The sequence below is a fragment of the Vipera ursinii genome, assembly GCF_947247035.1.
Source record: "Vipera ursinii genome assembly, chromosome: 7".
In the NCBI taxonomy this organism is placed as follows: Eukaryota; Metazoa; Chordata; class Lepidosauria; order Squamata; family Viperidae; genus Vipera; species Vipera ursinii.
The window spans coordinates 77,045,946-77,070,985 of NC_139521.1; the positions used below are offsets into that span (position 1 = coordinate 77,045,946).

Sequence of the window (25,040 nt, forward strand, 5' to 3'; positions counted from 1 at the left end):
CCCGTAACCAGCTCCAGACCCCAAGCGAGCGACAGCCTTACGTTCGCACTCCGCCACGTCCAGGCTGAACTGCTGCAGGGCGCCCAAGGACAGCTGCCGGACTTCGGCTTCCAGGAGCTGCTGCATCAGCGAGGTGGACAGGTGCTTGCAGGCGGACATGCAGGCGGTCTGCGCTACCTTGCCCTGGAAAGCAGAGAGAGAGGCCTCCAGGTGAGTCTCGGAGCAGGGGGAAGTGCTGGCAGCGCACCTGTGCCCGGCAGCCCCTTTTCCCAAGCAACTTTCCCCACAGGCCGTTCACCCCCCCATTTGCGTCTCGTGCGTGTCCCCCAACTGAAACAACCCATCACAAGGGGCCCCTCAGGGTAGACGGGAAATAACACAAAGCCAGACTCAAGACCTACAATTGCTAAGAGACAGATCCAGACGTTCCTGTCCACCCGTTCCCTGAAAGGCCACAGAAGCTCTCTTTGAACGCAGCTCCTGTCTCAAGCCGCCTCCATTCACGGCACTCGAGAGAATTGGGGAGCTTAAAAAATTGGGGAACACAAGTTTTGGTACGTCAGCGTCTCCAACCCCGTGTTTGGATATTTCTGTCTCTACATTTTATGTATTTCTGTCTCTACATTTTGCAGCCTCCCCTGCGAAGGGTCAGGACGATACGCAAGAGCAACGATGCCCCCGCGGGAAGCTGCCTGCGCCCCTCGTGTCCAGAGACCCGAAAATAGCCCAAATCATTCCAAAGCCCCGGAAGACAGGATGGACGGCCGTCGGGAAGAGCCCCACCACCACTCAGGCCAGGCTGCCGGCAAATGACCAGGGCACCGAAGTGACGTAGGACCGTTTTCCACACTTATATGACCATCCCGGCATCCCCCGGTCAAGTGATCAGAAGTCAGACACTTGGCAGCCGACTCACATTTATGACGGTCGCAGCGCCCCAGGGGGGCCACGTGATCCCCTTTTGTCAGCTTCTGACAAGCAAAGTCGAGGGGGGGGGAAGCCGGGTTCATTTAACGTGTGAGTAACTTAACAACAGCAGTGATTCATTTAACAACCGTGGCAAGAAAGGCTGTAAAATGGGGTAAAATTCATTGAACAACTGTCTCGCTTAGCAACAGAAATTTTAAGCTCAGTTGTGGTCATAAGTCAAGGACTGTCTTTTACTTCCATTTTCATAGTGTAAAGACTGAGGCAAGCCAGGTGGGAATCTCTCTCACACACACACACACACACACTGAGCTAAAGTCTACAAGTCTTCAAGTTGTCAAGATTGGACACCTCTGATCTAAGTGGAATCAAATCTTCCAAGATTCAGCACGATCTTCACTCTAAAAGGTGCTCTCTTTTTTGAAGACATTTCACTTCTCATCCAAGAAGCTTCTTCAGTTCTGCCTGAATGGTGGAGGATGGAAGGATTTGCATTCCTTGCAGTCATCTGGCCATTAGCACTCTCTCTGAGAGTCGCTGAAGCCCCTTGGGGGTTTTTCTGTGCCCCCGGGGTCACCTGAATAGTGCAAACGGGGGTCAAATGGGTGTGGAGCCTAGGTTAACCTCCAGGTGGCCTCAATGACTCTCAAAGAGAGTATGAATGACCAGATGACTGCAAGGAATGTAAATCCTTCCATTCTCCACCATTTAGGCAGAACTGAAGAAGCTTCTTGGATGAGAAGCAAAACTTCTTCAAGGAGAAAAACCAGGGAAGTCCAGTTGCCTTTTGGAAAAACACGTTTGGGGCAACCGTGACCCTGGAGGACGGAGAATCTTCACAGGTATTCTACCTTCAGAGTCCATTTGCAGGTATTTGGGGAGGCGAGAAACCTGCATGGAAACCAGGCAGTGACCGATGCCGATGAGCGGCTTCTCTGGATGTGGCACTCCGCTCCTCCACGTGCCCCATCTTGCCCGGAGGGAGGAACGTGATCAGCTGAACTCTGCCTGTTGCTCACTACAGATAAATCTTTCGTGATTAATTGTGAAGCCTTGGGGGAAATTACAAGGAGGGAGAGGCAGCTGCCAAGGAAAGCCATCCAGGCCCAGAATCCAAAGAGAGAACGCAGACAGCAAGTGCGAGAGAGATAATAAACTGGGTGAGGCTGATTACATTCCTGCAAAAAAAAAGACGGGAATTCCTATTTTTCCCGTGCTTAAAAACAACAGAGTGGAGAGAGAGAGAAGAATGAGAATCAGAGAGTGAGTGAGTGAGAGTAAGAAGAACAAGACAAAGAAAGGAGAAGTCTACTGAAGCCAAAACGGGAGGCCAGAGCCACGACGGAGAAGGGAGGACGGCCAGACCCCAGAGAATGACCTTGGCAGTGTCCTGCGAGAGACGGAGAGTCCACCGCTTCCATTGGAGCTCACCTTCATTTAGAAAACCTGCCTTTCAAGGCACCAGCCATGTTGGTATTTTTGCGGTTAAAAGCCCCAAAGCCATCGTGGGTCACCTTGAAGACTCAGGACCACCAAAACACGGGGGGGGGGGCCTCAGTCCACCTCTTCAGGTCTACGCCTTGAAATCCTGAGAAGAGGCGGCTTCCGGCTTTTGCAGCCCAGGCTACACAAAGGCCGGCCGATCTATTATTCTAGGAACAAGGTCAGCTAGAAGCTTCCAAGCCAGGAGTGGCTCCCAACGGTGGAATCGTGAATCAAAAAGATGCTGAAACGGTAGGCAGGGCGCAACCTGGAGCAGAGGAGAAATCTGCCGGCAGGGAAAAGAATCAACTAGCCTGACGCCTTGCCTCCCGAAGCTGTAGTTGCTCCGGTGCAGAAGGTTTTGAAGAAGAGACGGGACCGCCATTTGTCTGAAATGCTTTAGGATCTCCTGCTGTCGGACTAGAGGACCTCCAGGGACCCCTTCCCACTCTCTTCTCCTGTTAGCCAGTCTGGCTTGCAGAGAGGCAGCGGCGCAAAATCCCTCAGCTTCCATTCTTACTTTGCTCCCAGTTTCCCAGGATTTCTTGGTCAACACTCAAGGTCCCAGTTCAGCGACCCCCAAGTGTCCTTTTCTCTCCCTGATGGACTCAGCGAGAGCCCCCCCCCGGAAGGAGGACTCAGGGTTTCTTTCAGAAGGTGCACTGCCAGCCGCCAGGCGGAGAAGGCCAAGGAAGGCACGAGTGGGGGGGGGGGGGGCAACAGCGACTTAGGGAAAGGGCTCAAGTTGCAGTTAGCGGTGTGTGTGGGAAGACCCTTCAACCAACAGGAGTGTCTTGACTGGAAAATACACGCAGAGCAAAAGGGGGCTCTGTCCAGAGGTCAGGCCTGCCAAACCAGACGCACCCACACCCACCACCCACAGCCCGGTGCTCCTCTGGACCAGGCCATCTTCACACCCCCCACGTGAAGTTCTGCACCACAGCAGGCCCGTTTGCTCTGGGGGGAAAAAGGTCACAAAACGCAGTTGAGACTTTCAGCTGTGGAACAAGGCACACCACTGGAATTCAAGCCTTTGAAGTCTATTTTTAATGCTAATGAAGCCTTGGGGACAAACCCCCCCCCCTTTAATTATCCTCCCTGCTTACAATGTTTTGGATGAAGGAAAGTTTCTTCTCTTTGCCAGGTAAAATTAGTGCTTTATTCTAAATAGACATAATACCTTCTCATCTCCAAAAGCCAGGGAGGAGAACAAAGGGAGCGATTTCAAAAGGAGAGAAGAAAACCACAATTCTTTATTCTGTTCTAGTGAGAGGAATCTACAGAAGGACTGAATAATCCAGGAAAGGGCTGCACAACTCTGATCTGGCACCCTGCAACAAAGAGAGAGAGAGAATGAGAGAGAGAGACAGAGAGAGAGAGAGAGAGAGAGACAGAGAGAGAGAGAGAATGAGAGACAGAGAATGAGAGACAGAGAGAATGAGAGACAGAGAGAGAGAGAGAGAATGAGAGAGAGAGAGAATGAGAGAAAGAGAGAGAGAGAATGTGAGAGAGAGAGAGAGAGAGAGAGAGAGAGAGAGAGAGAGAGAGAGAGAGAGAGAGAGAGGGGGGGGGGAGAGGGAGACAGAGACAGAGAGAGACAGAGACAGAGACAGACAGAGACAGAGAGAGAATGAGAGAGAGAGAGAGAGAGAGAGAATGAGAGAGAGAATGAGAGAGGGAGAGAGAGAGAGAGAATGAGAGACAGAGAATGAGAGACAGAGAGAATGAGAGACAGAGAGAGAGAGAGAATGAGAGAGAGAGAGAATGAGAGAGAGAGAGAGAATGAGAGAGAGAGAGAGAGAGAGAGAGAGAGAGAGAGACGTTTGGACAAGCCTTGCAATCAGCACTGGAGGAGAAATTCTTCAGGGTGCCATCACCCACCAGAAAAGGTCCACCAAATGCTGGTCCCTCATTCTATACACCGACCACAACATTTGTGATGTATATCATGCATTTCAAGAGATCCACTAAGAGGGGTGATGGCAGCCACTCCTGTACTCTTGTTTAGTCTAGAGACATTTTGCTTCTAGAAACGAAGTCCCATTTCTCCACAAAGACCCCAACAGCTGTTGACTCGCTCTTCGACACTCATCCGGGGACCTCAAGTGGCACCGTACTTAACAGAACCGCAGAGTAGGAAGGGGCTTGGTGGTCCTCGAGTCAAACAGGAGACCCTCTACCACAGGGGTCTTCCAACTTGGCCCTTGGATGACTTGTGGACTTCAACTGCCAGAATTCCTCAGCCAGGCACGCGTACCTGGCTGAGGAACTCTGGGAGTTGAAGTCTACAAGTCATCAAAGGGCCAGGTTGGAAGACGCCTGCTCTACCATTTCGGGCAGACAACTGTCCAGTCTTCTCTTAAAAACTTGAGGGCAGCCGCCGGTCACGTGAACACCTCTCCAAACTCTGAATGCTCCATTCTGCTCCTGAGAAGGAGTTGGCCCGTGTCCGCTCTGCCTCAACTTCAAATTCACTGGCAACCACTACTTTTTCTAAGAAAGCCTACAAAAGGAGGAATGAGACAATCCTTCAGTGTACGGTGGTTTTATGACAAGAATGACAAATGATGGGAAATGTGAATTTTGCAGATGAATCAACTTGCATGGAAAGAGTAAACTTGGGACGCAAAAGGGCACAGCCTCTCCTCCTTGGGCAACCAGCGGCAAGGACTCTGATAATTTATCACTTAATTGTGGGTGTTGTTGCAGGCCGGATGTCTGCGATGAGCAGAAAATTCAGGGCAGACAAAAGCTCTTCCTACCTACAACCTAACATGGGTGACGTGTTGCACGGTGATCGTTTTTCAGAAATGAACGAGGAGAGATCTTTCTTTCTATAAACGGAGAAACAGAGTTGTGGCGATTTATAGGGGCTTTAATAAAATTACACAGCGCGATGGAATCTAAAGAGACACAGGAGTTTGGTGGCCATTTTTGACTAAACTGCCGAACTATCTTTTTGTCACCCTTGAAGCCACACTCCACAGAGAGAGGAGGAATAAATCCAATTTTTGCACGGTTGTGAGCACTGCAAGGTGGCTTGGAGTGAGATTTGGGGTGAATTCGGATCTTGCTTTGCAAAGAACAAAGCATCCCCAGGGCCCTGAACCAGCCTTCCAGATCAGACTCCAATTATCTTCTAAGTAACTCCAGGGATGCAACCTTGGCAAGGAAATTTTTCATTGCCTGATTACATGTTTGCACAAGAAGATGTTCCTCTTCTTTCTACAACTGATTTTTTAAAAAAAGAAAAGAAAAAAAAGAAAAAAATCAGGGTACGGGCAGGATGTCTTTCCCGCTTGGCTTCTGCAGTTATATATTGTGCATTTCACTCCCTTCTGTTCCAGAAATGGCCGCTTTCCCACCTTGAAGCGAAGAGTTTTCAAAGCCGCTTGCGGGGGGGGGGGGGAGGCTCACCTGCAGCCCTGGATCTTCGGGGGCTGCTCTGACAAGCTGCTCACTGCTCTCGTCCAGGCAGAAGAGGGCGGACACGCAGGACCCAACCTGCCTCGGTCACCAGGACAGAAGGGCTTTCGCACTCAGCTGGGACCCATCCACAGGGGACCTCCCTCACCTCAGAACCCACGCACGCATCCTGCTAGGGAGAACTTTCCCGAGGACGGGATCCAGCACCAGTCCAAAAGCTCAGAAGACTAAGCCTCTGGTCCAGGTGACATTTCCACAGAGATTCTGCCTTCTTCCAAGACCAAAGCCTCTTCCTGGCCGGTGGCCAGTAAAAGGCATTCTTTCCCTGGCCAGAAGAAGGAACACCAGATCTGGAGAAGGTCCCTCCACACCTTCTTTCTGTCCCCGAGCAGATCTGCACAACTCTGGTTTGGCCAAGCAGCTTCCAGTCGTGGTGCCTGCTGTGAGAACGACCCTGCCCCACCTAGGATCTGACTGGCCCCGACCCTCTGGGGAGGCGCTGGAGGCCTGCGGTTCCCTCAAGGACCCACACCAGGTGGTTGGGTGAGTTCAATCAGAGCTGGAAGGGACCTTGGAGGTCTTCTAGTCCAGCCCCTGCTCAAGCAGGAGACCCTATGCCATTTCAGACAGATGGATGTCTAGTCTTTTCTTAAAAACCTCACAGCTTCTGGAGGCAGGTTGTTCCACTGGTTAATTGTCCTCTGTTAGGGAGTTTATCCTTAATTCCAGGTTGCTTCTCTCCTTGACTGGTTTCCATCCGTTATTGCTTGTCCTGCCTTCAGGTGCTTTGGAGAATAAGTTGACCCCTTCCTTTTCTTTGAGGCAGCCCCTCAAATACTGGAATGCTGCTATCATGTCCTTATTTTCTCTAGACTGGCCAAACCCAAATCCTGCAACCGTTCTTCATATCCTCTTCTGTTTTGAAGAAGCTCCTCAGCTGGTTGAAGGTGGAGAAGCTTGGAGCGTTGTCATCCACGTAGCCTGTTCATCCCTAGCCCTGCAGGGAACTCTGCGTAGGGTGCCACGATGCAAACACTTCATAGCTAACGATGAGTTCCTCTTCTGATGGAGAACAGGTCAGATGCATACTGAAGAAGAAGAACATCCCACGGCTGAGGATAATGGGCCGGAGGCTTCCAATTCTGAGGGGATGAGCCTGGACTGGGCCCTCCAGAGTGGATTGCAGCGCCAGCCTCTGCCTGACCTGGGCCTCAAAGGATCTGCCATGGCCCAGGCCCGTAAGAGCCAAGACCTACGCATGCTGGGGGGGGGGAGAGGGGGAGTAGAGCAAGGGGGGGGGAAAGTGGCCAGTTTCCTGCAGTTGCTTGAAATGCAACGGGCTGGACTGGAACAGGGCAAGAGGCACATCAGCTATAAAATACAGCTCTAAAAATCCAAGAGGCCTGGAGTCCAGCAGTCATAAATCTCTGTTCTTTGGAGCTGTTATTTTGGAATTCACACTGTTTTATAGCTAGAGCTCCTGATTGATGGCTGGACTTTTGTGTTCTCTCACTCCACGGGATCCTCCGGCTTTGACCTTCAGCGATGTTGCTGCCGACTCTCCTGCCCTCCTTCGGCCGCGGATCCCTGGGCCTCCGCCAGCCAAGGCCGCTGCTCCTTCTGCTCCTTCCATTTCCTCTGGAGTGCCGGACGGACGGTGCACCTGCCCGCTCCCTTTGACCAGCAGCTGCGTTTCTTTGGGCGCATCTGCCAAAGTGGCCATTTTCTTAGCGCCAGTTTCTCTACATTTGGGCAAGTGCTGCTTTTTTCACTGTCTTTTTATCTTTTCCAGCGACTCTTATCTAAAATTAGTACACCCACCGGTATTCTAGGGCCTGGTGCACTAACCGATTTATTTCCTGTCTTGTCAAGTGAGTTATTGTTCCCCCCACACACACACTGCTCTCCTAGGCTGCATTAACAGAGGGATAAAATCAAGATCACAAGAGGTAATTAATCTACCACTTAATAATGCCTTGGAAAGGCCAGGCGTGGAATACGGCAGCCAGTTTTGGTCACCACGATGTAAAGAAGATGTTGAGACTCTGGAAAGAGTGCAGAGAAGAGCAACAAGGATGATCGGGGGGGAGGGGGGAGGCTGGAGGCTAAATCGTATGAAGAAGAACAGTGACTGGAATTGGGTAGGTCTAGTTTAATGAACAGAAGGACAAGGGGTGACAGGATAGCAGACTTCTAATATTTGGGGGGCTGCCATAAAGAGGAGGGGGTCCACCCATTCTCCAAAGCCCTGAAGGCAGGACAAGAAGCAGCGGATGGAAACTAAGCAAAGAGAGAAGCAACCTGGAACTAAGGAGGAATTTCCTGACAGAACAATTAATCAGTGGAGCCTCCAGAAGTTGTGGGTGCTCCAAAACTTGGAAGTTTTTAAGAAGAGATTGGACAGCCATTTGTCTTAAATGGTCTAAGACAGGGGTAGGCAACCTCGGCTCTTTTATGACTCATGGACTTCAACTCCCAGAATTCCTGAGCCAGCCATGCTGAGGGGAAAGGGAAAGCTTTCCAACCTGAGTCAGGCTGGCTCAGGAATTCTGGGAGTTGAAGTCCATGAGTCATAAAAGAGCCGAGGTTGCCTACCCCTGGTCTAAGACAGGGGTCTCCAAACTTGGCCCTTTAATGACTTGTGGACTTCAACTCCCATAATTGCTCGGCTGAGGAATTCTGGGAGTTGAAGTCCACAAGTCATCCAAGGGCCAAGTTGGAAGACCCCCTGCTCTAAGGTCTCCCAGTTGGACTAAAAGACCTCCAGCTCTGTTATTCTGATTCTTGCTTAGGTATACCACAAACTGAGTTTAATGCTTATTTCAGTCCACAATTTCCCACCCTTCATGCCTTTTTGGAGCTAACGGTTCTTACCTGCTTGAGAGTTGGAGTGAAATATAGCTTTTCCCCAAACAACAAGGCTAACATGGTTCAGGCCACACCTCCTTTAAAATGTACAGGCAAAACTGGCAAACAGAAAGCGGGATCCTGCGGCTGGATTACAGTCTTCCCCCGAGGAGGGTCATTTACATCTCCTTTACAACAATTAGTTCTCTTCTGTGTAGATCACACCCACCGGAGAGAAGGGGAGCCTCTGCACACACGATTTTGTCTCCCGTGGCTTCCAGCTGCACAGGGGCGGCAGTGATGACCCCTGTTTGGAAACTGGGGTGGTCTTCACCGTCCCTAGGCTACTCTGTTGAGTTCCTCCACCCCACCCCAACGCAAACACACACACACACACACACAATGTCTACGGAGATCCTCAGTTATCCAGGTCACGGTTGTCCCAAAGGTGCTTTTCCAAGATTCCCCACCATCCAGCCAGAGAAGCAAACCTTCTTCAAAGAAAAACAAGAGAGCCCAGTTGCCTCCTGAAAAAGCACCTTTGGGACACACACCGTCAGTTGCAGTTGCTGCTGACACCACCCACAAAACTGAAGCTGCCACGACCTGCTATAAACCATTTCCTACAAATCCTGACAAACTCCATATTCTTCAAAACAAGCAGGACTGGAAACTTCTGATTTCATTTACATTTCCATCTGCTCTGAGTGATCGATCCAGCCCGTGTCCCAAAGGAGAGACAATCACGAGAAAAGGGCCATTTTTGTTGTGGCCAGAAAATACACCGACTTGGAGAAAATGTGTTAACAATTAGAGGATTAGGGGCAGGGCTGAAAAGCTGCCTTGTTAATTAGAGAACCTTGTTATCAAAGGCCTCATTAAGAGCTACTGAAATTGAACCGCTGTTAAAACAAACGTTCATTAATTCCGCTCCTCGGCCAGGGTCATCCTGCTGCTACCTACCCCGGGGAAGCCGGAAAGAAAGGACTGCCGGATGATTAAGATAAATAGAGCTAGTTCTGATCTTCTCAATCAGAATAGACCTGGAAGGGACCCTGAAGGTCTCCTAGTCCAACCCCCTGCTCAGGCAGGAGACCCTAGGCAGGGGTAGGCAACCTTGGCTCTTTTATGACTGGTGGACTTCAACTCCCAGAATTCCAGAGCCAGCATGAGGGAACTTTGGCCCCCTCATGACTGGTGGACTTCAACTCCCAGAATTCCTGAGCCAGCGTGGCTCAGCTTGGAAACCTCTCCCTTTCCCCTCAGCGTGGCTGGCTCAGGAATTCTGGGAGTTGTAGTCCACCAGTCATAAAAGAGCCTGCCTTAGAGCATTCCAAACCAATGGCTGTCCAGTCTCTTCTTAAAAACCTCCAATGATGAAGCACCCACAATTTCTGAAGGCAAAGCTGTTCCACTGCTTAACTGTCCTCGCTGTCAGGAAGCTTCTCCTTCATTCCAGGTTGCTTCTCTCCTTGGTCAGTTCCCACCTCTTGTCTCTTGTCCTGCCTTCAGGTTCTTTGGGGAACAGGTGGACCCCCTCTTCTCCTTTGGGGCAGCTATCCTGTCAACCCTGTTCCTTCTTTTCCCCAGACTGGCCGTGCCCAATTCCTGCAACCTTTCTTCACGTTTGTCTCCAGGCCTTTAATCATCTTAGTTGCTCTTTTCACTCAACTGTTTGTGCCAGACCTGTAAGTGAGGAAGACTGCGGTCCAAAGTCCCTCCTGCACGCTCCGATCACGTGGGAGGTTGGCAGATCCAAAGGAAAACCAATTCAGGGACGTTTGACAGTTAATAGAACAAATAAATGGATGAAAAAATAGGTTAGACAGCCTGGCTCTAAGAAGTCACCCATCCTATCATTGTATCTCCAAGTGCTTCAAAAGTGGCCTCTAGAGAAGCAAAGCATACGTTGAATTGTTGCGTCATCTGAGCCATTATTCACTGGCTTTTGCGTCAGAATGCTACGGGTTATTAAATACTGTAAAGGCTTTGGTGAAATCAAAATAAACTTTATCCATACAATTCCCAGAATCTGCTATGGACAGCCACCCTTGCTGACTCCAGAAGTCAAACAAGCCAAATTGTTAGGAAATCGGTCTATTGTCCTAGTGGGAAGTCATGCAAGATCCGAAGAGGAGGAGAGCGCTGCCCACAGAGTTGCTAAGAGTCAAAGGCGACTGAATGGATAAGATCAGGATGATCATCCCCTTCGATGGCTCGTAAGGATCATACCTGTATAACAGACTAACCGAATTTGAAGGGACATTGGAGGTCTTCTAGTCCATCCCCCTATTCAAGCAGGAGACCACCTACCATTTCGGACAAATGGCTGTCCGGTCTCTTCTTTAAAACCTCCAGTGACGGAATATCCACAACGTCCGAAGGCGAGCCGTTTCACTGATTTAATTGTTCTCAAGGTCAGGAAGTTTCTCCTGAGTCCCAGGTTGCTTCTCTCCTTGGTTAGTTTCCATCCGTCGCTTCTTCTCCTGCCTCCTTCAGGGGCTTTGGAGACTGGCTGGACCTCCTCCTTCTTTGTGGCAGCCCCTGAGATATTGGAAGACTGCTAACGTAGCCTAGGATTGCATTGGCTTTTTTGGCAGCTGCAGCACACTGCTGGCTCGTATTTAAGTGATTGTCCAGCAAGGCTCCGAGATCCTTCTCAGGGCTCCTACCACTGAGTCGAGTGCCACCTTTCCTGTACCTGTGCATTTCCCTAACCAGGTGACACCCAGCAAAAGGGAGCTTCTCTGCAGAGCTTCCACTGGACCAAAAGAGCAGCCATCTTCTCCAGCCAGGGCAGCGCCCATCTGAGGCCACACGGGAATGACCTTCACTCCCCTCCTTCGGGCCTTGGCCTGCTTGGTGGCGGCTGCTGAAGGCGGTCCCCGCGGCCTCCTCACCCAGATTGGGCCCAGAGGCACCAACCCCGGGGAAGACTTAGGAGGAAAGCCCAGGTGGAGAAGCCTACCACCTGCTTCTGAAGAGGAGGAAGAGTACGGCGACGCACGGCTGAATTAACCCTTTCGTCCCCTGGGAGAAGCCACATCCTTATCCACCCACCCCCCCACCCCACCCCCGCTTGCAGGGCCATTCAGGGTGCCTGGGATCCTCCGGACCCTCCTCTGGCCCGGGGCTCCTGCCGACTTGCGGCCCAGCGCCAGAGGGAGGGGTGGGGGCGGGGGGTGGGTCACACATGTGCTTTGCTGAAGGCGAGCATTTCCGTTTATCTGCTTCCCATTTGTGGCCTTTGATTCCTGATGAATGTTCCTCCCTCCTTTGGCCTTCTGAGACGGGGGGGGGCACCGAGCAGCTGCGCTCTCTGATCTGCGCCCCCCCCCCACACGGCCTTTTTCAGGAAACGAGAAACCGACTTGCAGAAAACCTGCGACCGGGCCCTCAAGCAGTTTCTGCCCGACGGGGGCCCCTGGCAGCAGAGATTTTCTGGTGAAGTTGGGGGGGGATGTTTTCTGGAAAAGCCCCTTCCGGTCCCAGGGACCTCGTGCCGTCCCTTGTCTCGGTGGCCTCTCCTGACGGGGGTCCAGGAGGGCTGCAGAGGGTCTCCCGGACTGAGCTCCCTCCAGCCACCGCAGCTGCCGTCCCGGCCAGCCCTGACCAGACACAGCTCGACGGGGGCAGGTAGGTCCCTACTTGCAGCTGTTCATTTAGCGACCGTTCGGAGAAAGGAAACAGGGACCTAGGACGCATGTTTCTCACCCTGACCACTGTTGCAGCAAACCCGGGGTCACCTGATCAAAATTTGGGCCTTTGGCAACTGACTCACGCTTACGACGGCTGTCGTGTCCCCTTTTGCGACCTTCTGACGAACGAAGTCAAGGGTGGGGGAAAGCCAGATCCATTTAATGACCGCGTGTCTAACTGAACAACTGCAGTGATTCACTTAACAGCGGGGGCAAGAAAGGTCGCAAAATGGGGCAAAGCTCACTCAACCAACATCTCACTGAGCGATGGAATTTTCCACACCACTGCGGTCGGTCGTAGGCAGGGGACCGCCCGTACTGGGGAAGACGACCGGGAGGGGCCCGTGGGCCTCTTTCAGACGGCTCAGGGCGGCTCAGGGCGGTCAGAAGCCCCCCCAGCTATGGGGCCCTTTGCCTCCCCCCCTCCCCAGATCACCTGCCTTGGGGAATCCTCCAGACGTTGGGAAGAGATGGGGGCGCAATGCGATATTCCGGGCAGGAACCGGCCCTGCAAGGGGACCGCGAAGGGCCTCTGGCTGACCTTTGGCCGAGAGCCTCTGCCGAATTAGTGAACCACTCAGTGACAACCCAGCGGGTTTCCTGCATCCTGTCATTGGGGTGGGTGCCCCCCCCAGGAGGAATGCAGCCAGGAGCCACCCCTCCCCCCCCCAGACACCAGCCTCTCTCCTCTCCAGCGTGGCTTCTTTACATTTGACCTTTCACCTTCTTTTTTTAATATAAAGACTGATCTTGTTAATAGCTTTTGAGATTGGTTTATCTTCCAAGGTGAGGAAGAGCTGAATTCTCTAGCTTCATCCCTCGAAACTGTGGTCGGGATGTGACACCGTAGACTTTCTCAGAGGCAAGAAGAAGAGGGCACTTTTTGCGCTGCGGCTTTTTGCTTCTCCCAGGAACACCCCTCCCTCCCTCCTTCCTTCCTTCCTCCCTCCCTCCCTCCCTCCCTCCTTTCCTTCCTTCCTTCCTTCCTTCCTTCCTTCCTCCCTTCCTCCCTCCCTTCCTTCCTTCAATGGAGAGATTCCCACCACCGGCTCTGCTGGAGAAGCTGCGTTCTGCTCCGGGAGTTCCCCGGCTACAGCCCTCCCCTGCGACATACGACGTAAGGATGGAGCAGCCACTATGCAGGACAGGCAGAAGGCAGAAGGAGATGTCTGAGAAGACCAGCCAGCAGTTAAAAGGCACAATGGAAACACCACACACAGAACGGCGCACCACACGCAGCATGGGGGCTCCAGCACGAGTCCAAAAGCTCGGAAGGCGACCAACCCGGGTCGGACCCCCCCCCAATGAGAATCCTTCATCTCAGGACACAAATTCAACCGCAGTTTCAAACGAGAAACTGTGAGCCTCCTAGACCAAACCAAGTCCAACCGTGCTGGGGAATTCCTGGAAGTCTGGCATTCAGACACATCAGCCCACAACCGATGTACAGAAATAAACCATACTTAGGCCCCGTTCAAAAGAAACAATGAAAAGAAAGCCAAGGGGGAAAGCAAAAGACCAGGGCACATCCTCTCCGGCAGCCGACACCCAGATAAGCGGGGATTAACACAAGACAAACAATCCAACAGAAAACAATACCCTGCTAAAAAATGCTACCAGGGGACAGAAACCACAACCCCCACCATCACTGGCAGGGCAAACTGTTGTACGTAAACGCTTGCCCACATTGATGATGCTACATGCTGGGGCAATGAAGTGTCTGCAAGCAGACAACCGGGCTCAGAGAGCGTCACGGAATCCTTGTAGCAACAGCCCTTAGACTTATATACCGCTTCACGCTGCTTCACAGCCCTCTCTAAGCGGTTTGCAAAGTCAGCCTGTTTTCCCCCAACAATTTGGGTCCTCATTTTACCCACCTCGGGAGGACAGAAGGCTGAGTCGAACGTGAGCCGGTCAAGGTCGAACTGCCGGCAGTCGGCAGAGTCAGCCTGCAATGCTGCATTCTCACCCCTGCGCCACCACAGCTCTAATATAAAACCACGACTAGATTATCCCTTTATTGGTGGTGATTAAACCACAGAACTAGTTGAAAGAAAATCCAAAAAAAATCCCCTGACACGCATGCGGCAATGTTTAATTCTGTGCAGTGGAAGAAGCCCTCTAGCAGTCACGTGGCCGGCAACTCACAATTCCCCGCAGAGGCCAGGCTGCACAACTGGATTCCACATGCAGGCCATGTGTGCAGACCGTGTGCCCCAACCCCCTCCCCAGCATTACCCTTGCTGGCCACTGCTTTGTGCCAGACGAGGCAGGCGGCTTTGGCAGGAGAGGACCACGGGCTCCGCCAACAAGGAGGCTGGCAACCTGCTGAACCCCCAGAATTAGCCCTTCATCGCTGGCCCTAAACTACCATCCGGAGGGAGCCAGGTTGGGCGTTGTGGTTAAGGGATCAGGCTAGCCTGGGAGAGCCTGAGTTCTAATCCCGCCTGGGCCTCTCCCTTTCTCGATGCTCTCCAAAGCCTGGCCAAGAAAACGGCAGGGATTATTGTCCAGGCGGCGCCCAAGGGTCCGGCACGACCGAATGGAAGGAAGAAAAAAAAGACGCCCCAGAGGGGAGGATCTGAACCGCTGCGAGCAGGAGCCAGGTTCAGACTAGCGGTCAGGAGGAACCGCTGGGCAATGTGAGCTGTCGGCCGCAGGAAGAGCTGGCCAGGCAAGAGTTCCCTTCTTCGGGAGCTATGGAAGCACAGCGCTCAAGTCTCTCCCAGCGCCTGGATTCTCCCCACAGGTGGCTGAGCGGTGGGGAGGGGCCCAAGACGGGCCCACCTGAGCTTCCGGGAGAGGGGCTGCTTCCTGCCGTCCCCCCTCAGGCCAGCGGAAGGCCAGGAGAGGTTGCAAAGCGGACCCAGAGTCCTTCCGGAGCTGGAGAGACGGCTTCCTGTCCAGCGGTGGGGCAAGCGGCCATCCTACGACTCCCCAGGCTGACCAAGACGCACTTCGTTTCCCACCGGCTCGCACAAAAACCGTAATGTGAAGCCAGCCACAGCAGCCACGGGTAGACCCGCTCCGTGCGCCAAGGTCTTGCTCCGCGGCTGGTCTTGCATCAACCGGAGGGGACAAGCAGCTTCTCAACCGTTTGGCAGTTTGTCTGGAGGCTCTAGCGGAGCTGACGCCTGGCCGGGCCCTTCCGACGGCAGCCGGCACGGCAGCCCCTGCCGGGATTGTGCCATGAGACATCCAAAGGGGGCGAAAACAGCCCCGTTCCCAGAGCGAGGCGGCTTCGGTGAGGCCGAGTAAGGAGGCGAAACGGCCTTCTTCAGCTGAAGGCGGATCAGGGAAGGGGTGGGATCCAAGATCCAGGTCGGAAGACATCTTAGCGGTTGTCTAGTCAGCCCAATAGCTACCACAGCATCTCTGACAGCTGATCACCAAACTTCTCTCTGAAGGCTCCAGCGAAGGAAAAGCCCCAGGCGAAGAAGGCCGGTGGCCTGCAGACGTGGCCTTGGGAAGCAGAGGCACCTCAGGGCTTAAAGGCCTTCAAGGAGAAGCTGGCCGGGACTCTGGGAAGCTCCGTCCTGGGACGGCCGGGTGGGACTCAGCCGCCTTCCTCTCCGTGGGGCTATGAAAGGGCTGTTGCTTGCTTAGGGGTCTCTCATCTTTGCGGGGGGGGGGATACCTAAAACTGATCTGCCAGAGAAAGCCAGAAAGGAAGGAGCTGGACTAGAATGCCACCTCCTGGCTAGGAAGGGGAGCTTCCACAAGAACAGATCCCACCACCCACCCACCCACCCCCCCAGGTGAGGGCAGCCCTGCCCAGCCGTCCAACCTGCGTGCAGGCAGCTCTCGGGAGCAGCAGTCAAAACGGCTCCACCTTCCCCCTCCCGAATCCCTGGGGGGAAACTGCCGGATGCCTCCAGCTGTGCCCTGCCTTCTTCCACCTAGGGTAGCTCTCCTCCGGCCCTCTCTGCTCTCAGCCACCCTCTCTCCGGCAGCCGCAGGTGGAGGTGGAACACCAGTGACCCACGGGGCGTCCCCCCAAGAAAGGGACCTCCCAGACGGGAGGCCACGGGGCCAACTCAGCTGGGTCTGCCGGGAAGCCCCCCCTGCTCAACCCCCGGGCTCCTTCCGGGAGGTGCAAGCAGCAGCTCTGCAGTCCGGCACGTCGCAGCTGCCCACGCCAACCACGGTTCCAGCTGGGCTGCGCCGTGGCCCCGATTCCCCAGCGGTTCTGAGAGCGCCCTTCCAGCCCTGCCAGGGACCCTGCCCCTTCCTCCCTGTTGCTGTATCCCCTTTGCCGCTGGGGAGGAGGGGGGGTCGATGCTGACCACCTGCAGTGTTTCTGGCATCTGTCCATCATTTCCCATCCTGGGACTCCGGACAGGCAAGAGCTCCCCACTCTTAAGTTGAACCCAGCAGGACCAGACCCGGGAGGGGCACAGCCAGGAAAGACATATGTGTGTGGGGGGGCCGTCTCATGGTTCCCCCCCCCCATCACAGGCAGGAGCCCCCTCCCCCCCTCTGCCTTGGACTTCTTAGAAATGCCCAATGCCTCGAAAGCAAAAATCAGCCTCCCTGGCCGACCAAGAAGCGGCGCCAGCTTTTTGTGCAATGGCGTTCCTGGAGCCCCCAGCCTTGCCCGCTCTGGCCCAAAAATCTGCGCTCTGCCATCTGGCCCAGGAGGAGGGGGAGGGCTGGGGTGGAAGGGCGAAGGAGGGCCAGGGCCGACCTCTCTGCAGAAGAAGGAAGGCCAGGCCTGCCGCTGGCTGGCCGGGGGCGGTGAGGGCTGCTGAGAGACCCCTTCCCCTTCCAGGCCCTCCTGACCTCCCGCTTACCCTGCCGCCCTCCTGGGGGGATTAAGGGAAGCCGAAAACGCAAACAGAAAAACACCCCTTTCCCCAACAAATAAAAAACTTCCGTGCTTTGTGAGCCTGACAGCCCCGCCAGAGGTGTTGACATAACCTTCCATCGCCAGCGGCCTAACGTCAACAGCCCGGTGTGCCGCCTGCAGATCCGTCAGGGAGATTTACATTAACTTGCCCGACATGAAATTAAAACAACAATTGGCGGCCATGAATGAGGGCCCTTTCTCTTTCTCCCTCCCTCCCTCCCTCTTTCCTAAGGCAGCTATTATTGCCACCGGCGCCCCGGCCTCTCGCCAGATCAGAAGCTGGGCAGGTCCTCCATCGGTCACTCGAACCCAGCCCCAGCCGGGAAATTCTGCGTCTGGCACCCGCGGGAGGCTGGACCCTGCTTGCCCCTGGCGAGGGCCTTTCACCCCAGGCCACACTCAACGTTGACCCACCTGACTTTACAATGACCGGCCGATCAGGACTTCGCGAAAGCCGGTTCCGCTGCAATAAGGAGCTCTCCCGTTCTGAGCTGAGTCCGGAGGTTTTTTCACCTCAATCCCACCGCTCTGCCACCCCCAGCCCCATTTCTGGCCCAGAGAGCTGAGCCACGGAGAGAGCAAGAGGGCAGGAGGAAGGAAAAATAAGGCCTGTCTCCGTTTCCTCAAAAGCCTTTGAAGGGATCTTCCAACTTGGCCCTTTGAGGACTTCAACTCCCAGAATTCCTCAGCCAGGCACTTCTGGGAGTTGAAGTCCACGAGTCATCAAAGGGCCAAGTTGGAAGACCCCCGATATAGAATTTAAGAGGAGTGGACTTCAACTCCCAGAATTCCTCAGCCAGCGTGCCTGGCTGAGGAATACTGGGAGTTGAAGTCCACAAGTCATCAAAGGGCCAAGTTGGAAGACCCCCAATATAGAATTTAAGAGGAGTGGACTTCAACTCCCAGAATTCCTCAGCCAGCGTGCCTGGCTGAGGAATACTGGGAGTTGAAGTCCACAAGTCATCAAAGGGCCAAGTTGAAAGACCCCTGACTTAAGGCCATCAAGGGTTTACGGACAACGGAACCCAAGTCGGGCAGGAGGAAGAGCTGAGCCTTCAGCTTGACCCTTCCACCGGCCCAGGGGCCACACTGGCCTCCAACCGCGCCCAGCCCTCTCCTTCCGAGGCAGACTTACAGGCAGGTGGGTGAAGACAGCAAAGGTGCTGCGCAGGAAGGTGATGAGGTCCACCAGGTAGCCGCTGGCCTTGGGGCCGGCTTCCGCAGCCGTCCAGTCGTAGTCGGCAAGTTGCAAGAACTGGTCAATCTTCTGGTTCAAGTTAGTGTAGCTCTCCTCCTCCGCGGCGTGGCGGGCGTCCTGCAGGGGGAAGGGCCAGGTCAGCAGGAAAGCTCACGGCGGCACCCGGGACCCAGGGGGGCTTCTGACCCCCAACGCTACACCCATCCCGACACTTATTCCACGGAATAACCGCTGCCCGAGGACGGCAGGAGCACAACAGTACGGGGGGGACGGGAGTCCCTCCCAACTGCACGGCCGTGTGGCAACCTACGGGAACACAGGCAGCAAACACCTGGCTCTAGTGTGTGTTTACTCCCGATTCTCACAGTGCTAGTGCCTTACGTCTATTTACCCATGTAGTATGGCTGTAGTGTTGTCACCGTTTACTCTCACACACACACCCCTTATTGGGATGATGAGGACGGTGATACTTTTGCTTTGCATGTACACCGAGGGCTTCTACCCTGGAGACAAAGGCCTTGTGTGTCTAACCTGTTCCGTTCTCTATTGTGTTCCACTCTATTCTGATTCTACGCACCCCTCCACCCACCCCCTGCCCAGGTAAAGCAGGACATGGTAAATATTGCCCTGCGCCGAACATGCATTCGAGTGCAAACTTTTTGTTCCCGAGTGTGTCACCAAATCCTTGTGCAGATGTGTAGATCCCCTTTCCTCCTCTGCACTTGCTCACTTCTGAAGGCCTGGGCGGCTGGATCCCGTGATCACCGACCCAACACAGGCAGAGCAGGGACTCCGGTTTCCACTTCTTTCGGCAAAGTGTCCTCCTGATCTTTGGACAGCCTTCCCAGGAACCCTGGCCCTTCTTCAGAGGCCTGCCTTCCCTCGTCCCCTGGCTGCTTTGCGTGTCTGGATGAGGAGAGCAGAGCTCCGATCCCCGGCTAGCAGGCAGGGTCCTACGAGAGGGGATGGCGATCAAAGGCTCACCTTGAAAGTGGCCATTCCATAAAGCTTGGTAGTGTGGACAGTTTCTGGAAGAACGTTGGTGATGTTGGTTATGAACTCTTCCAGGAAGCGGCAGGATCTTTCCAAGTGCGTAGTGTTGATAATTATCTGCACCAGCTGCAGGAGCAAGACACGCTGTTAAAGCCATCAGCCAAAGGTGGGCTGGAGGGAGTCAGGGCTGCGCTGCCCTTCAGAGGTGGCCCCTGGCGGAAACAGCGGGACTCTCATCTGCATCCCGGGAGGGGTTGCTAAGCTTCCACATCTAGCTTGCCTCACTGCACCTCCGGGCCCGTTCAAGACAAACCGGTCGCAAAAAACACAAGAACAGTTCTGACGCCCTTGGCCAAGACGTCAACAGAAGCTTGAGTGACAGCTCCTCTGTGCTCTCCAGCGGTTTCAGAAAATCTGCAGGCCCCTCGGCTGCAATTACCCGGTGGGGAGGGGATTCTCCACCACCCGTGGACAGAGGCTGGGCCTGGGTTTTTCAAGGACAGCCAAGAGAAGCTGGGGGGGGGGGAGCTCCCCACTTCCCAGGCTGGACCATGGATTCTTTTCACCACATCATAAATCTAACACCAATTATTCTTTCTCCAAAAGACCACATGCCAGGGGCCACAAGGCAAAAAATGACCGGTTGACCCAGAGGTCACTGCAAGCCCTTTACGTCCAGCAGCTCCCCCCTAAAACAGAGGCCCCCAACGTTTTGGACAGCGGGGACCGGTTCCGTGGAGAGAGGTTCTTCCGTGAACCGGAGAGCGCGTGGTTTTGGGTGCTGCCTGCATCCCGCAGAAGAGGCTTTGCTTGTTTGTGCGGCCCAGTTGCTGGCATGCCGCGGCCCGGTACCGGTCCACGCACCAGGGGGTTGGGGACCCTTGCTCTAAAATATCAAACTGGAGAAATCCCCAAGGTGCTTTTCCAGGAGGCAACTGGACTGCTCACCCAAGAAGCTTCTTCAGATCTGACTAGATGGTGGGTCAGAGCTGAAGAAGCTCCTTGGATCAGAAGCGAAACATATTCCAGTTGAAAAACAAGGAAGTCCAGTTGCCTCCTGGAAAAGCACCCTTGGGGTAACTGTGACCCGGACAGCTGAGAATCTCCGTAATAGACATCAAGCTGGAGAACTGCGGCCCTCAACATACGGCCAGCGTTACAGCTCCCACGGTCCCTGGCTAGGCTGGGTGTCTCAGCTGTGGCAGAGCCGAGAAGTAGGCAACGGCCTACAACAGCGGTCCCCAGCCTTTATGGCTCCACGGACCGGTGGAGAGTGGCAGTGGCGCGGGGGGCTTCTCATGCGCAAGCTAATTCCCGTGCATGCGCAGACGAAGCTGCGTGCAACTTGCCTGCCACTTGCACGGCCCGGTTGCCAGCAGGTGGTGAACCGGTATCAGTTTGTGGCCTGGGGGTTGGGGACCCCAGGCCTGCAACACACTGAAAGACCTTCATGCTAGGCTGGACAAGGGATGCCTCAATGAAACCATGCGGGAGAAAATGGAGCCGAGTTAGATCTAACGCTTGCCTTACCCATGAGATGCAGACAGACTCTAGTGCAAGTGTTTCTCAACTTCAGCCATTTTAGGAGGAGTGGGCTTCAACTCCCAGAATTCTAGGACGTGAAGCCCACTCCTCTTAAAATGGCCGAAGTTGAGAAATATTTACTGGTGGATGTGGGAGGAGGAGGAGGAAAACTTGGGGAAGACCAGGTGTCTTCCAACTTGGCCCTTGGATGACTTGTGGACTTCAACTCCCAGAATTCCTCAGCCAGGCATGTGTGGAAGACCCCCGACCTAGACAACTCAACAAAGCCACAGAGAAGACTCCTCCTGCTCCTCCTGCTTCAAGAGGAGGCTGCAGGTCTCTCCAAGGAGGCTACAGGGAGGGTCAAACTCTTCCCCCCCCCCAACCTCTCCCAATCCAGAAAGGGGGCCTTGCCTCGGTCAGGCCGACGTTCTTCCTCCGAATGACGTTCTGCAAACAGTTGCTCAGGGTTCGAGTCAACAGCAAGTTGGTCGATTTCCGAATCATGTCGTCCACCTCCGTGGAGCTGAAAGGCAGGCAGAATTATTGATCAGTTGAGCGACTGATTGATTGACTGATTGATTGACTGACTGACTGACTGGTTGTTAAGTGCAAACAAAACTATCAGCCAAGAGTTTCCAAGGCAGAGCGAAGCCAACTCAGCTGACACCTACAAACCTTCCCCCACCCCCCAGGCGTTGGAGGAATAGAGGAATGGAATGGAATAAGGAATAGAATAGGAAATATGGGACAGAACAGAACAGAACAGAGCGGGAAGGGACCTTGGAGGTCTTCTAGTCCAGCCCCCTGCTCAAGCAGGGAAAGGCCTTAGCTTCAAAGGATGGTTTCAGAGCATGGAAGCCAGGCCTTTCTTGAGACGGACGGAGCCGGATCCTCCGATCTTGGCAATGCCCTGCAGCTCCCTGAGCTGTGTTGTGGGTCAGGGTGGACAGCAGGTGTGGGTCACAAACAGCTGGATTTGGGAGGGTGGACACTCGGCTCAGGGCCTGATCAATACGAGCCCACAAAGAGGAAGGTGGACGGAAAAACGATGTAGAAATAACCGGCTCTGTCTCCTTCTGTCCTCTTTCAGTTGATGCTTTCAGGTATTTTGAACAGTACAGGCTGCCCTCGACTTACGACAGTTCATTTAGCGACCGTTCAAAGTTACAGTGGCCTTGAAAAAAGGGACTCGTGACCATTTTTCACACTTAACATCCCCAGGATCACCTGATCAAAATTTGGACACTTGGCAAACTGGTTCCTATTTATGACGGTCGCAGTGTTCCCGGGGTGGGGGTGGGGGGTCACGTGATCCCCTTTTGTGACCTGCTGGCCAGCAAAGTCCAGGGGGGAGCCAGGCCCACTTTAACAACCGTGTTGCCAACTGAACAACCGCAACAACACCCTTAACAACAATGGCAAGAAAGGTGGCAACAGACGTTTTGGGCTCAGCTGTGGTCGTAAGTAGAGGACTACTTGTATTCTGGATTTTAAAAATCATGCTGGCAATTTTTTAAAAAGTCAGCTGCCAGGATAAGGTTAATTAATAACAGGAAGCCTGGAAATTGTTCTCATTATTAATGAAGTAAAAAATAAACCCGCGGGGTGGATGGAGAATTCAACCAGGAAGTGTTGCAATAATGGACACCAACCCACCCACCCACCCGCACCCCCAACCCCTCCCACCCCCGGGGCCAGGGCTGTGAATACCTAGTTGGCATTACTGTATGCCTTTCGCTACGCCAGGGAGTCGAGGATCTTTCTTTGCTGAGGGACCGGACTGGGGCAGGCCTGACACCGTTTCTGCCAGCCGAGAAGAGCATCGGCCGAATCCGTGCCCGGTGCTTTGCTTCTCAGGGAGGAAGTCAAAGGGTCCGGCTCTGAGCTCTGCCCTGGAAGCAGAACCCCTGCCAGCCTCTGCCCCAGGCCTTTTGCCAACGCTTGTGGGCAGCAGACATTTCCCCCCAATACTGCCGAGAAGCCGGCCTAGATATGTCCAGGCAGCCTCTGGGAGCGAAGGCTGACTTGAAGGCGCAAAAAAGGGGGTGGGGGAGAGGGAGGGCTGGGCGCTCGCCTTCCTGGTCAGCCTGGCATGCCACCTCTTCAAGGGGTACCCCAAAACCTCCATTCCTCTCAGGAGGAGGAAGTTACCGGGGTGCCACCGCTGCTTCAGCAGTGAAATGGTGGCCCCAATTCTCAATTATTAACAGATCAATTTTATTTAATTGGGGGCTTCCATTGGTTCCACTGGGGAAGGGGGCTGTGATGCTGGCAGGACCCCTATTGACAGGCTAGTTTTAAGGGGGGGTGTCTCCAAAAGTTCTAATGAAGATGTGGAGGCCCACATGAAGAGAAAATATCCTCACTGCCCCACTGCCCTTGAAGAGGCGGCGTGCGCGCACATACACACACATGCGCACACGCACACGCACACCAGTTCCTGCTCCATCACTTTATTTATTTATTTATTTATTTATTTATTTATTTATTTATTTGCGAAGTTATGGCTCTGGTATCAGGTTCCCGTTGCCTTCCTAAGCAGCTCTTCTTCTGAGTTTCTTTTTGCCTCCTCAACCTGGGCAGGGTGGATCTCCACCCCATCTAGGGACCGTCTGGAAGAATCAACCCATTTGCATCGGCCTGTGTGCTGGGGCCACAAAGGCAACCCCCACCACTGCCATCCAAAGACAGGCAGGTGCAGGAGAAGAAGACCACCGGGGGGAGGGGGGAGCAGCCCTTGCCGTAGCCCAGGGGTGGGCAGCCTTGGCTCTTTTATGACTCGTGGACTTCAACTCCCAGAATTCCTGAGCCAGCCTGGCTCAGCATGGCAACCTCTCCCTTTCCCCTCAGCGTGGCTGGCTGAGGAATCCTGGGAGTTGAAGTCCACCAGTCATAAAAGAGCCAAGGCTGCCCACCCCTGCGAGGTAGCCCAAGAAAGGTCCAGGGGAAAGACTGGGGGAGTGGGGGGGGGCCTTTCGGATCCCCCTACCTCAGATGAAGGTCTTCAGAGAACTTCAGGCAGGCGTAGATAAATTCCTTGATCTGGTTATAAACCCGAGGCACCAGTTCGGAAAAGGGGAACTTCCTGGGGAACGGCTGCTGCAAAACAGAGGGGGGGGATGGGTCAGCAAGACATGCGCCCACCCCAGCCCGAGTGGACGTCACCCCCTCCCCGGCCAGATTGCTCACTCTGCTGGGGCTCTGCTTGCCCCCCACCCCCAAAGAGCTCTCACCCCTCCGCCTCCCTCCCACAGGAGCACGGGCGGGGAGGGGGCTTCCGTGGCCACTCCTGGACTGCCCTCCCCACTTGCCAACCCCCAATGGGGCATCAAGGCTGGACTGTGCAGTGACCCCGTGAACGGTCTTGATCTCCCTGGGGGCTGACGCATGAAAATTGGGGGGTGGGGGGAGTCAGGCAGTGTCCGAGGCCTCCCCTTCGTTTCAGGGAAGGGTTTTGCCCTTGGGCATAAAGGGGTCCCTTCCCTCTCCTGAAGACCACTGCCACACAGAAGAGGAGGGGGCCGACTCATTCTCCAAAGCACCCGAAGGAGAAGAAGCGACGGACGGAAATTAATTGGGGAGAGAAGCAACCTGGAACTAAGGAGATTTCCTGACAGTGAGGACGATTAACCGGTGGAACTACTAGCCTCCAGAAGTTGTGGATGCGCCATCCCTGGGGGTTTTTAAGAAGAGACTGGACAGCCACCTGGCTGGAATGTTCTAGGGTAGGGGCAGGCAGCCTTGGCTCTTTTAGGACTCGTGGACTTCAACTCCCAGAATTCCTCAGCCAGCACGGCTCAGCTTGGAATCCTCTCCCTTTCCCCTCAGCGTGGCTGGCTCAGGAATTCTGGGAGTTGAAGTCCACCAGTCACGAAGGGGCCTAGGCCTAGGCCAGGGGTGGGCAACCTTGGCTCTTTTATGACTCATGGACTTCAACTCCCAGAATTCCTGAGCCAACATGGCTCAGCTTGGAATCCTCTCCCTTTCCCCTCAGCGTGGCTGGCTCAGGAATTCTGGGAGTTGAAGTCCACCAGTCATGAAGGGGCCTAGGCCTAGGCCAGGGGTAGGCAACCTTGGCTCTTTTATGACTGGT

The 25,040-nt window shown here is 54.3% G+C and overlaps 1 protein-coding gene across 1 annotated transcript in view; it reads right to left on the bottom strand.

Annotated features, from left to right (window-relative positions):
- The window catches only part of EXOC6B (exocyst complex component 6B), a 142,651-nt gene that overhangs the window by 41,617 nt on the left and 75,994 nt on the right, over nucleotides 1–25,040 (bottom strand). The window contains exons 15-19 of the mRNA XM_083367469.1: nucleotides 23,937–24,046; nucleotides 21,359–21,470; nucleotides 19,412–19,546; nucleotides 18,365–18,544; nucleotides 42–183 (exon numbers count right to left, since the gene is read on the bottom strand). Coding sequence (XP_083223595.1) covers nucleotides 42–183; nucleotides 18,365–18,544; nucleotides 19,412–19,546; nucleotides 21,359–21,470; nucleotides 23,937–24,046 — 679 coding nt within the window. The remainder of the gene's footprint in view (nucleotides 1–41; nucleotides 184–18,364; nucleotides 18,545–19,411; nucleotides 19,547–21,358; nucleotides 21,471–23,936; nucleotides 24,047–25,040) is intronic.